The following is a 12,301-nucleotide window of genomic DNA, read 5'->3' as shown; positions in this document are numbered from 1 at the left end:
TTTTTTCTTGATTAAAAAAATATACATTTAAGTTTCAGATCATCAAATAAAATTTGGTATAAAACAAAAATTACCTGAGTAAACATATATAAGTTTTGAGACTCCCCTCTACAGTAATGAACCTTCCCCATGTATTCTCCTACCATAGGTCCGTCTCACATTTGACAAAAACATTTTGATAATATTTGACTGGCAAGACCAAAGAAGAACTTTTTGGAAGGTGTGTGTCCCATCACACCTGGTACAAAACTAACAGAGCATTTGAGACAAAAGATGATACCTGCAGTCAAATATGGTGGCGGTTGTGTGATGGCCTCGGTCTACTCTGCTTCCTCAGGAGCTGGGCGACTCGCTGTAATTGATGAAAACCTGAATTTTTCTTCCAGAAAATGTTGGGTGAAAATGACATAAAGCACATCAGTACATCCTCTGTAGGGCTAAAAAAAAGGGACAGTTCTGGGGTCTGGATTAAAATCGAAATGAGATGCTCTGACCTTAAACTGGCTGTTCATTCTCAAAAATGTGGCTTTTTTGTAGAGTGTGGCAATGTGGTGGCAGTGTGGCAATACAAAATTTTGACACAAATGTGGCAAAACACATTACATTGTTCAAACACTTCTGCAAAAAAGAATGAGACTAAATTCCTTGACAGCGACCTAAGAGACTCGCTGCCTGTTAACCCAAATGCTAAAAGGCAGTTCTTAACGCCAAGTGTGGCATAGACAGATATCAGGGTCAGGCTACTTTCTCACCTGGTTTTGACAGCTAACATGAGCCACCATGCAGTCATGGATCTGCTTTGGAGCTTTTTCAGTCACGGGTGCTGAAATCGTGTGCCACGATGCTTTAATTGCAAAGAATATGTTGTAAAACACAACTATGAAGGACTTCCCTTTCAAACTTAAATACTTGGTGAGAACAAATAATTGTATCCTAACTAAAAGTTATTTAACCAACACCAGTAATACCTATAACACAGCGGTAGAGACAAATGCCCCATATACTGGTCATAAGGAGTGCTCATGTTGATCTTCGCATGGTGTATTTATAAATTGTCCGAGGGAACTTGAACGCATCGCCTAGTGAGTTACAGGTCTTAAATTGAGCAGCAGAGCGGTTGAAGTTTCAGTTGCGAGGGGCCTAGTTGAAAACCAGAACTAGAACCAGAACCTGTTCTCTTTGGAGTTTTATTTTTTAAATAAAACTTCCTCCACATGACTCTGATTCAGGAGAGACCGCTGACTTATGCCAAAATGAAGGGGCTTGTTACATTTATCTCAGGTAGGTCGCCATTTTTAAGCTTAATTGAAAAGTGAAATTAGCTAACCGTTAGCCTAAATATCGTCACCTTCCTAAAATACTGGACTAAGTCATTTTGTGCCAAAAGTTTTGTTTTCCTCTCCTCCTTCCGTCCTCCCCCAAGTCGTCTTTTGGTGCTAATTTAAAAAATGTCATTTTGGGGGGGGGGGGGTTGCAAAATCATGTTTAGCTAAATTTGATATTTTACGAAAGTGATTATATGAAACATCGCAAATTATTTTGAAAATGTCTTAAATAAAGTATTCCTCAATAGGGTATTCCTCAATGGGTTTATATTGAATAATTTCATTTATTGAATTAATATTAAAATAACTTAACACAGATATCACTTGGTTACTCCAGAAAGCTATTAAATTTCGTTTAATGTTCAGTACGACCTCACTTTGAAAAGCTGCCAGACATCAGACTAAATCCAGCTAGTACATTCTTATGTAATGGACTAACCCACCCTGTCTGCCCGTCTGTCTGTCCATCTGTCTTACAGACGTGCTGAAAGAGAAGAAAGTTGGCTTCAGCGATTTCTTGCACAAACTTGTTTCCACCCAGAAGCCCTGCCAACAGTAAGTTAGCAAAGAAAATAAGACTTTCTTTTTTAAAACTTTTGAGTCCAGCCCCTTTAACTCTTAGCTGTGCTTGACCTCCCGATTGAAGCCCGGACACCCAGAAACTGCTGCAGAGACAGAGCAAGATGAGGAGACATAAGCAGGAGAAAGCTGCCTCGGTGAGTTCTGATCTGGCAGAGGAATCTTAGGAGACGCTGCCTCGGCGTTGACGGGGTATGAAATCCAATCCCACCTTCTGACTTGACTATCCCTCCCCTCTCTGTCTGTCTTACTTTTTCAGAGCTCGGTGAACACGGAAACCTCACAGTGAGTCACACCCACTCGCAGCGTTTTTCTTGACACGAGAAAAAGTTTTTGCTTCACATTACAGAGCAACCCCTTTCTTTTATAGCAGTCAATTGAGAAGCACAGTGAAGGTCCATGGGAGGGTCCCCTAATTGGCTCCTAACCTTGTGAGCTCACGTCACAGGTTGTGGCATTAGCAATTATGAGGGCTTTTTGAGAAAAACAAACATTTAAATAAGCAAAAAACAACCAGGGTTATTATGTGGACACATTATGTATTTAGCACCATCACTCCATTTGCATACTTGTCTTACAATCATTAATACATTTCTTGCTACTTACCACTATTTTCTGTCATCGTCTTCATCAGGGTGAAACCATCAGACTTCGACTACCTCAAAGTTATTGGCACGGGAAGCTTTGGAAAGGTATTTTTTTCATTAATATATTAGTTTTTATCTGTAAAAGCTGTGAAATGATCAATTAAAAAAATGAAATGTGTAACAGGTGTTGCTGGCAAGACACAGAAAACAAGGAGGTTACTACGCAGTTAAAGCCCTGGACAAGCAGACGATCATCAAGAGGAACGAGGTCTGTCCTTCTCTGTGTTTCGTTGCGTCTGTTTGTCCATCTGTGTGTCTGTCTGTCTGTCTGACCGTGTCTGTGGGTTGTGTCTCTGCAGCAAAGGCACGTGATGGTTGAAAGGAGTGTGCTGCTGAAGGGACTAAAACATCCATTCCTGGTGGGGCTGCATTTCTCCTTCCAGACGCCAAAGACGCTCTACTTCGTCCTGGACTTTGCAAACGGTGGAGAGGTATGTGGGTTAGAGAAGTCCTTTGTCTGATTGAGTCTCACAAACTCTCTCTAGAGTTTCATTTCTGTTTGTGAAACCTTTGTTTCTTGCAGTTGTTTTACCACCTGCAGAGAGAGGGTTCGTTTCCAGAACCCCGAGCTGCTTTCTACGCTGCAGAGATCGCCGCTGCGCTGGGGTATCTCCACTCTCTGAGCATCGTTTACAGGTACACAGATGAAACACGGCTTTAGATAACTCCGTCAGCAGTTCTGCAAGTTTGGCTAATGTTCAGTTAAAGAGCTTATAGAAAAAAATAGCAGACTTCTATAAATTACGCAACATAACTAATTATTAGCTGAAAGATTTAGGTAAGTTTAAAATGTTAAAATACAACTTTATTCTCTAAGGTTGGTGTTTGTTTTTTTTTACTTTTTGCATGTGACGCTTTTACACCCACAGTTTCCTTCATGTATTAAACGTCATAAGAGGAAAACTACTGAAATCCCTGATTTCTAGTCAAACATTAATTATGCTGTTTTGTTCACAGCAAATGAGCTCGTCATAAATAAGTGACACATTTTTATATCCCAACGGAAACTAACTGGTTTAGTCAGAGGAGCATTTTTCCTAGACAGGAAGGTCTAACTTACTTTCTCTGAAAGGGTTTTTACTGCCCTACATAAGGAGCTTTAAAGCTTTGTCAAAGTGCAAAATTGCCCCAAGAAATGTCACCAAAGTGATATTTATTTGATTGACTTAGAGATATTTTATAGACTAAACAATAGGCCTGTCACAATAACACATTTTGCTGGATGATAAATTGCCCCTTAAGTTATTGCAATAAATAATATTGTTGTTTTTAGACCATTTTCAAGTAATATATTGAAAACGGCATAATAATTGAAGAACACATTCTCAAAACTCAATAAACTTTCTATTGAACATTTAACGCTGGAGCTGAAAGATATTTTAAATATCTGAAATAAACAAAACAACAAATAAAATGAATTATGAAGTTTCTGTAAACAAAACTGTCCTCTTAAAAAAAAAAGTCAGACTGAAAACTTTTGTCATCCAGTTTTTAGTAGAAAAGACAAAAACAATAAATCATGCAAATGTAAATTATTGAGCTTGTTTAAATTGATCATGCGACGAGCTGATTTATTGTGACAAGCCTACTCAACACTTTTTTTCTGCTCCATGTGTTTCTGTGCAGAGACCTGAAGCCAGAAAACGTCCTGCTGGACAGCGAAGGCCACGTGATGCTCACAGACTTTGGTCTTTGTAAGGAAGGCGTGGCTGTGGGTGGGATTACACACACCTTCTGTGGGACCCCAGAGTATCTGGCTCCAGAGGTTCTGCTGGGCCAGCCATACAGCCTGGCTGTGGACTGGTGGGGACTGGGAGCGGTGCTGTTTGAGATGCTCTCTGGACTGGTGAGTCTCACTGGATTAAGCTTCGCCTCACTGTTTTCTGCATCTTTAACTCACTGGATCGGCCTGTTCTGCTTCCCAGCCTCCATTTTACAGCCGCAGCAGGCTAGAGATGTTGGAAAATATCCTCTACTCTCCTCTGCGGCTGCCCAGCGGCTTGTCTGAAGGCGCCCACTCTCTGTTGAAGGGGTTGTTAGAGAGAAACATCTCCAAGCGCTTGGGCCAGGGACTTGATATTGTAAGTGCGCACAATATCATGAGCCTCTTCACTAATCCTGAATGAGTGAAGAGGCTCATGACCACAGGATTTTATTTCTGGCGTTTCCTCAGGAGGAGCTGAAGGAGCATCAGTTCTTCGCTTCCATCAACTGGGACGACCTCATAGCCAGAAAAGTTCGGCCTCCATTTATCCCTAAAGTGGTACGGATAAATCAGAAAATGGTCAGAAACGTAATTTCAACACGTGCCCGGTTGGTTTTGATTGTCTTGTCGTTTTCTAGACCGGTCCTTGTGATGTGTGCTACATCGCTCCTGCATTCACACTGCAGCCTGTCCCTGCCTCCGTCCATGACAGGGCGGAGGCAGCCGCCTCCAGCGCAACCTTTTCTGGATTCTCCTTCATGAACCCAGCCGAGTACGTGGCAGCAGAGCAGGCCTCATAACGCCACAGAGTCCTCCTGGAGCGGGATTGTTTAAATATGTATTAAGTTATTTTTTTTTATTTAATGTCTTTTTTTGTACTTGAATGGAAAATGAAAACCGTGATATGGCAATTTCCAGCATGTTTCATTTGTTGCTTTTGAATAAACTGTGATATGTTTTTAGATTTTCACAGATTTCTCCGTATGAATTATTTATATAGGAGAGGCGGGTCACTATTTCAAGTCCTTCATATGTAGCAGAGCCAGGAGCTGGTTTATATAAAAATGTTTACATTCTTTATTGCACAGGTCCCACTTACAAATACATTCACTAGTTACATCTTATCTTACTGGCTTTTTTAATATTGCATACTTAAAGACGGAAGCAGAGCGCATTGCAAATGTAACAGGAAAGCTTCTCTACATAGCACTTGTATACAAACACAGCTGAATGCCATTCTTAGCAAAAATACACACTGCCCTCTGTGTTGTGACAAACAAAACAAAAACAGTTTATGAATATCAAGTTAAATTAATTCAGAAAATATAATTTATCACACAGTGATCTATTTTAAATATTTACCTGTTAATTTTGACATGTATGGCTTACAGATATTTAAAACCCCAAATTCTGTTTCCCAGAAAACTACATAAGACCAATAATTTTCAGTATAGAAATGTAATGTCACGCTCTTCACCAGGGGAGCCCTAGTCCGGTCGTTAAGGGTTACAGTCCTGCAGCTTTTACATGCATCCCTGCTCCATCGCGCCTGAATCAAAAAGCCGAATCCCCTCATCAGCAGTCAGCTCTGCAGAGGCAATTCATTTGATACAGGTGTGTTGGAGGAGGGATGCATCTGAAAGTTGCAGGATGGTAACCCTTAACGACTGGAGTTGGGCACCACGGTTGGTCATGAAGAAGACTGCTGTGCTGACAGTCTGACAGCCTCCACAAAAGATTGTTGCTAAGGAAGCTGATTACTCTCACAGTGCTGCATCACGGCATACTAACTGAAATTTTAGCGGAATAAAAAAGTATGAAGAACAGCTCGTTCAAGAGATTCAATCAATGCTTCAAGATGCAGGACATGAGCTACTACTCAGTCTATGTGTTAAGCTGCTCCTAAACCAAAAACGGTGTCAGAAACATTAGCTAGGCTAAGAGACCGAGAACCGGACTAGACATGGCCCAGTTACCGGTACGTTTTTCACAGTTACGGTGTCAGAACTGCCAACATTTTCAGTCAAACTTTTCTCTGTGTTTAAGTCTTTTTATTGAGATGCAAAAGAAACGGCTGCAGTGACTGGACTTTTCTCTGGTCACTGGAGAAAAGGAAACAACACAGTGCTCCCCTCCCCTACATGTTTCTGCACACTGCTAGTTAGCTGCCTCAGAAGGGCCTTCTCTTACAAGGAAGACAGTCTGCTTGGTTGCAAGAAACCTGAACTGTTATGGTAACATCTTTTTCTTAAAACATACAGCCAACATTATTAAAATTAGAAGAATCACTACAATATTTTAACAGCTCCAGAAATAAAGATTTTTTTTTTTTAAAAGTAAATAACTTGTACATCCCTTCTCTTTAACACTTGAATCAAATGGCTTGTCAGTATCCTTTAGCTCTACAGGTGCCTGGTAACGAGGCATTTGATTCAGGTGTGCTGGAGACGAGAGGAATCTAAAAGTTTTAGGACGGTAGATCTCGAGGACTGGACTTAGGCACCACTGTCACAGAGAATCAACGGCTCGCTGTCAAAAGGCAAATATGACACATGAGATCCATAAAATGGAGACGAGTGACAGAAAGGAAACTATTAACACAAAAGTAGAGACTGCATAAAATAAATCAAGCAAAAGGAACCCCCACCATGATTGTCTGTGAAGAAAAACAAATCAGCCTTTCTTAGGCTGCTAACTGGTAGTGTGTAGCAACATGTAGGGGAGGGGAGCACGGTGTTCCTCTATAATCCTTAAAGCCAGAGAGAAGTCCCATTACTCCACTGCTTTCTCTGGCGTCTCACTGTAAGAACCATAAACGATGAGAATAGTATGACAGAAAGCTTTGGCGTTTTAAAACTAACTGTTTGAAGCCTTGGAAAACCTTGAAGCTGCAGTTGGTAACTTTTATTTTAAAAAATATATATATATTTTTTTTTAACATATTTGTTAAAACTGTCACTATGTTGTGACAGTATGAGACAGATAATATGTGAAAAAAGTTTAGCTCCTCTGCCTTCTCACTGTGGTCTTACTGCCGTCTGCAAAAATGCTCTGCTCCAATCAGAAACAGCCAATCAGAACTAAGAGGAAGGTCTTAGCACTTTCAGTCAAGCTTGTGTATGTGCTGCTCACATGTTCCTTTACTGCCGTGAATGCTCGGGCTAGTTAGCTTAGCCACAAATGTCGGATAAACAGTTTCTTGAAACAGTAAGTTGTTTCTCTGCCATGAGCACATTGAGCAGTGCGTACATAAGTTGATTGACATCGCTAAGACCCTCCTCTGGGCTCCGATTGGTTGTTTTTGACTGAGCTGTGAATTCAGATCGTCAATCAAGCTCCTCCACCTCCTCCCAGTGGTCCTACTGCTATCTGAAAGTCACAGCTCAGTCAAAAACAACCAATCAGAGCCTAGAGGAGGGTCTTAGCGATGTCCATCACCCTTATGTACGCACTGCTCAATGTGCGAATGGCGGAGAAACAACTTACTGTTTCAGGAAACTGTTTATCCATCCTCTGTGGCTAAGCTAACTAGCCCGAGCATTCACGGCAGTGGAGGAACATGTGAGCAGCACATACTCAAGCATGACTGAAAGTGCTAAGCCCCTTCTCTTAGTTCTGATTGTTTTTTTTCTGACTGAGCTGAGAATTTCTGCAGGTAGCAGTAGGACCACTGGGAGGAGGCAGAGGAGTTTGATTTTTTCACAGACTATCAGTCTCATATTATACAGCCACAACATGGTGACAGTTTCAACAAATATGTAAAAAACATATATATATTTTTTATAAAAGTTACCATCTGCAGCTTTAATACCAGTAACCAGACCATGCTTAGACCAGTGTGTTTTCTCTTTGACCCAGTTTGGAGGTTTCTGTTGTTTCTGGTTTGGCGGTGACTTCACATGTGAACAGGACAGTTATAGCCCATGTCCTGTCTGTGGAAGTTCATGAAGCTCTGAATTCAGCTACTGTTCACGTCTTGTAAATCTCCCACCAAACACTTAACTTCACTGTAATCAGCCCTTTTCCTATGCACCTTTTTCTACTATTACTATTTTCTTTCCACTAAACTTTCCATTGATATGCTTGAATACAGTAGTCTGTGAGGAGTCAGCTTCTCTCGCAATGATGTTTGTTGACTTACCCCAAACTGGAGGGTCTGCTAGCAGTCTTTTACATTTTAACAATCCTTTTCATTGGTTTTATGTAACATTTAAATTTTCTAAGAGACAGAATTTGGGGCTTTTATTAACTGTAAAACATAATCATCAAAATTAACAGTGATAAAAGCTTGAACTAGATCACTCTGTGTGTAGTGAATGTATATGAACACAAGTTTAACCCTTTTAACAGAATAATTTAAATGAGCTGATGTTATCCTAATTTTTTGCCTCCTTTCCAGCTTGTCAGTAGTAGCTGAAGGTGGCGTAGCTCTGCTCACTCTGACATGTGAAGTAAGCAATCAGCTGACCATTGCAAATCATCAAAAACAAGCCGCTACCTGTGGAAAAAGCAACACAGAGAATGAATAAGCTCGTTACCGACGACAAAAAGGCGGGTTGCCATTGATGTGTGCTTACCCAAAGCCAGCCACCACTGCCACACTGTGGGAAACTCCAACATCACTGCAACGTAGAGGCAAAACATGCAGTTACACTGCAGATTTGGTCGTTTTGCCGTGCACAAATACAGATGTGCTGTTCTGCTCACCCAGGCTGGTGATCATGACATGAAGAAGTGTGACAGTGAGGGCGTAGTCCCAAACCCGCCTCTTCACCACTGCAGCAAACAGTATGCCACTACAAAAGTAGGTCAGCTCCAAGGAGAGGAGGTTGACTGAAGGACACAAGCGAAGTGATGAAATATATTATCTGTAGAGAGCTGACGATCAGTGCTGCTGATCACACTGCTCGTATGCGATATGCTCACCCAGGTATTTGGAGTTAGACTCAGCAGGTTCAGTTTTAAAATCGAATGGAATCAGGCCGTCAAAGTGATCCAACCTGCATAAGGAAACATCAGTTACAGTGAAAGACTCACGGTTTTATTATTATCTAAACGATAGGAAGCAAATGGATCTCGGTAGAATTGTGCAATAACATCTTATTACTCGGACCATCCTGCTATCTTTTGAAGTGGCTATCATTAAAGTCTTTTGAAGTTTCTCTGTGGACTTTGGCTGCTGTTTCTCCCATTTCTTTTACTTGACCATAAAAGCATATTTTGCTTTGTGTGGAAGGAGAACAAGTGGATGATTAAATAGGAAAAGTCAGACCTAAAAACAATCCAAATTTAATTAGTGGTGATATTAAGGCCCAGTTTGCTAGGCGTAAAACTCTAACCTATTCAAAAAGCCTGAAAAACAGCATTAAAACCTCCCTTTAATGTTCTGGTTCCTTGGAGGCGAAATGTTAACCACATTTTATTGGTGGTACCACAGATAAAGATGTCAAAAAAGGAATATTCTTCTTTTCTTGCAGTAGCATGATCTCAGATTATTATTATTAATAATAATAATAATAATAATAATAATAATAATAATAATAATAATAATAATAATAATAATAATAAACCATCATTTTAGAACACTTACTCAGAAGAAAGAAAAAAAGAACAATCTATGGCAAAAATGTTGATACTTAACATTCATTTTACTTTAAATGGAAATAATACTCTGATAATGTTTCCATAAGGTTATTTTGTTAATCCCCCACGTTGAAAACTATAGTTCATGTCTGCAAATGAATGGTTGGATGTTTTCCCTTCACATTTTCAGTGTAAGATTATCCAAAACCTGAAATAAAAGATTAATTTAGTAGAAGACGTTGTACGATTCTTGACAATCAGGTAATTCATATAGAAATGTAAGATGAAATGAAACATAAAACACAACATTTACATTACTCATGTAAAGTAAGGCATCAAAAGACTTCCGCCATATTTTAATTTATGCAATTTTAACTAAACCACCTTTGGCAGGATACGCCTTTGTTAAAACTAAGCTGGGGGGGTTTTGTGTTTTTTTTTTTTTTTTTTTTTTGCATTGATTTGATTTGAAAATTGCCGATAATTAATTATCTCGCTGCTGCCTTTGGAAAACGTTCCCCTGCAACATCAGGGTCGCTGTGCGCGTTAGCAACCGCGTTGCTGGGCATTGTGCTTCCTGCGCTTGTGCTTGTGCGCATGCGTGGGAAATTTCTACTCACCTGAAAGCGCCGAAGCACACACTCCCGATCATATAGAAAAGGGAGTAAAATATGAGCAGGCACAGCAGCAGATTGAGCAGCACGGTCTGTGGGGCGACGGAGACAGAAAGACAGGATGCGCCACCAGTCAACTAAACCTGAAGCTGAACATGCACAGGATTAATATGTTACTGTGAGATCCACGTTATAGGCGAACAGAGAGCTTTCCTACCAGCTGCTGAATCATGCGTGAGAAAATCTGAACGTGACACAGTAAAGCGTGTGGTATCCACACCATGATTAGCTGGGTTTACAGCACATCATTCGCCACAGAGACGCTTCAGCGGATTGCTTTAGTGTAAACAGCGAGCACATCGCAATCTATTACCGCTTACCTTTGAATCGACCGTTTTGCCTTTGAATGCCATTTCATGGTTTGCAGCTTTGGAGCCACTCGATGGTATAACGCAAAAGTGATGCAAGCTGCAATCTGTCGCTAATCCCAAGGAAACTGAATCACTTGCGCCATCTAGCGACCAAACGATCACAAAACACGGAGCAGCGTCCGCCGCCGCTTTTGTGTCCAAGAAGATGAACTCATTTCATCGCCATTTCGGAACTTTGCATTTGTGGCCATTTCGTACACCATGTCTTCAGGTAAAGAAGCAGTTTTGAGGCCAGACGTTTCTCTGCATTGAAAGCGAGCTAAGCAGATGAACAGATCATTAAATAAATAAATAAACAAATAAATAAACAAACACAGTGCTGCATTCAAACTTAAAATATGTATAATAGCTACTGTCTAACCATGGGAGGAGGTGGTGAGAGTGAACATTCCTACTGCTGTCCATTATTCCCCTGCCGCCATCTTTGGTAACGCCACTTCGTAACTTTTGTGGGGTTGTTTGGTCGTTTCGTACCCGACGTTTTTGATTTAAAATCAATTTGCTGAACCTTCCTGAATTCACTTCCTCCTCAGTTTGCACCCACTTGTTGACATGTCGACTTTTTTTTAAGTCAGTAAAGCGTCCACTTTGAAGTTGGCGAAGTTTATTTATTTTCAAGAAATACATGAGTCATAAAAAATAAAATGTTAAGTCAGATTTACTGATAACTTTGTATGAGATTATATAACAATTTATTTTGTTGATCTAAGTTAGGGCCTGCTAACTGAGCTTGACACCCCTGCCTTAAAACTGCTCAACTCTGGGCGATCTGTTGGAAGATATTATTAAATATTTACAGGAGTCCAGCAGGCAATTAGTCAATTATATTTTATTACTTAATGTCTTCAGGAAATAGGTGCACATTCTAACACCGCAAAGGTGCCGGATGACAAAGAGGTATAAATAAATAAATAAATAAATAAATAAATAAATAAATAAATAAATAAATAAATAAATAAATAAATAAATAAATAAATGGGCATGCAATGGTTTCAGAACGTGGTTATGAAACGGGGAAGAAGGGAGGAACGTAACGTCGTTAGGGCATGGTGAATTGGGCAAGACTTTATCCTAAACCACTATAATTTAATATTCGCGTACGACGTACGGAGTAGCTACTTCTGTTAATCCATTCAGTTCAAGTATGTCAGAAGCATTAACAGTTTTAAATCCATGAATCCATGTCTCCAGTGTGTTGCCTCAAAATAAGACGACACGCGGTGCATTAGACCACACATAAAAAAAAATATTACAACCACAAAACGTATTGCGCATTAATTCGTACAGTTTGCGTGGTTAAACTCGATTTTTTTTTTTTTTTTTTTACACCATGGGTTCGTTTTGTTGTTGTAACTCAAACTGTTCGGCTAAAGCCAGTCTGGATTCTTGTGTTACAATGTATTCAATCTGTTAAGGC

At 40.1% G+C, this 12,301-nt stretch overlaps 2 protein-coding genes across 5 annotated transcripts; one reads left to right on the top strand and one right to left on the bottom strand.

Annotated features, from left to right (window-relative positions):
- Positions 1-1,097: 1,097 nt before the first annotated feature.
- sgk2b (serum/glucocorticoid regulated kinase 2b) lies at positions 1,098-5,226 on the top strand. Of its 2 annotated transcripts, XM_008432669.2 has the most exons (12): positions 1,098-1,281; positions 1,805-1,880; positions 1,972-2,041; positions 2,164-2,189; positions 2,539-2,596; positions 2,676-2,759; positions 2,851-2,982; positions 3,075-3,187; positions 4,178-4,397; positions 4,477-4,632; positions 4,725-4,814; positions 4,895-5,226. In XM_008432669.2, exons 1-12 carry the CDS (start codon positions 1,215-1,217, stop codon positions 5,054-5,056), a joined length of 1,254 nt encoding a protein of 417 aa, XP_008430891.1. In that variant the 5' UTR covers positions 1,098-1,214; the 3' UTR covers positions 5,057-5,226. The 2 variants fall into 2 exon arrangements, with proteins under 2 accessions (XP_008430891.1, XP_008430892.1); XM_008432670.1 differs by lacking the exon at positions 1,098-1,281 and having other exon boundaries at positions 1,802-1,880; positions 1,948-2,041.
- An 83-nt stretch (positions 5,227-5,309) lies between these two features.
- Positions 5,310-10,966, bottom strand: LOC103478671 (transmembrane protein 244-like). 3 transcript variants are annotated; one of them, XM_008432665.1, is made up of 6 exons: positions 10,834-10,966; positions 10,460-10,545; positions 9,183-9,256; positions 8,964-9,089; positions 8,834-8,878; positions 5,310-8,754 (listed from the first exon to the last, which is right to left on the bottom strand). In XM_008432665.1, exons 1-6 carry the CDS (start codon positions 10,864-10,866, stop codon positions 8,660-8,662), a joined length of 459 nt encoding a protein of 152 aa, XP_008430887.1. In that variant the 5' UTR covers positions 10,867-10,966; the 3' UTR covers positions 5,310-8,659. The 3 variants fall into 3 exon arrangements, with proteins under 3 accessions (XP_008430887.1, XP_008430890.1, XP_008430889.1); XM_008432668.2 differs by having other exon boundaries at positions 10,460-10,602; positions 10,834-10,912; XM_008432667.2 differs by lacking the exon at positions 10,460-10,545 and having other exon boundaries at positions 10,834-10,965.
- Between the last annotated feature and the right edge of the window lie 1,335 nt (positions 10,967-12,301).

Source organism: Poecilia reticulata, linkage group LG16, assembly GCF_000633615.1.
Source record: "Poecilia reticulata strain Guanapo linkage group LG16, Guppy_female_1.0+MT, whole genome shotgun sequence".
Taxonomy (NCBI): Eukaryota; Metazoa; Chordata; class Actinopteri; order Cyprinodontiformes; family Poeciliidae; genus Poecilia; species Poecilia reticulata.
The sequence above is the reverse complement of the archived record's forward strand: the minus strand, read 5'-3'. Positions and strand labels throughout refer to the sequence as shown.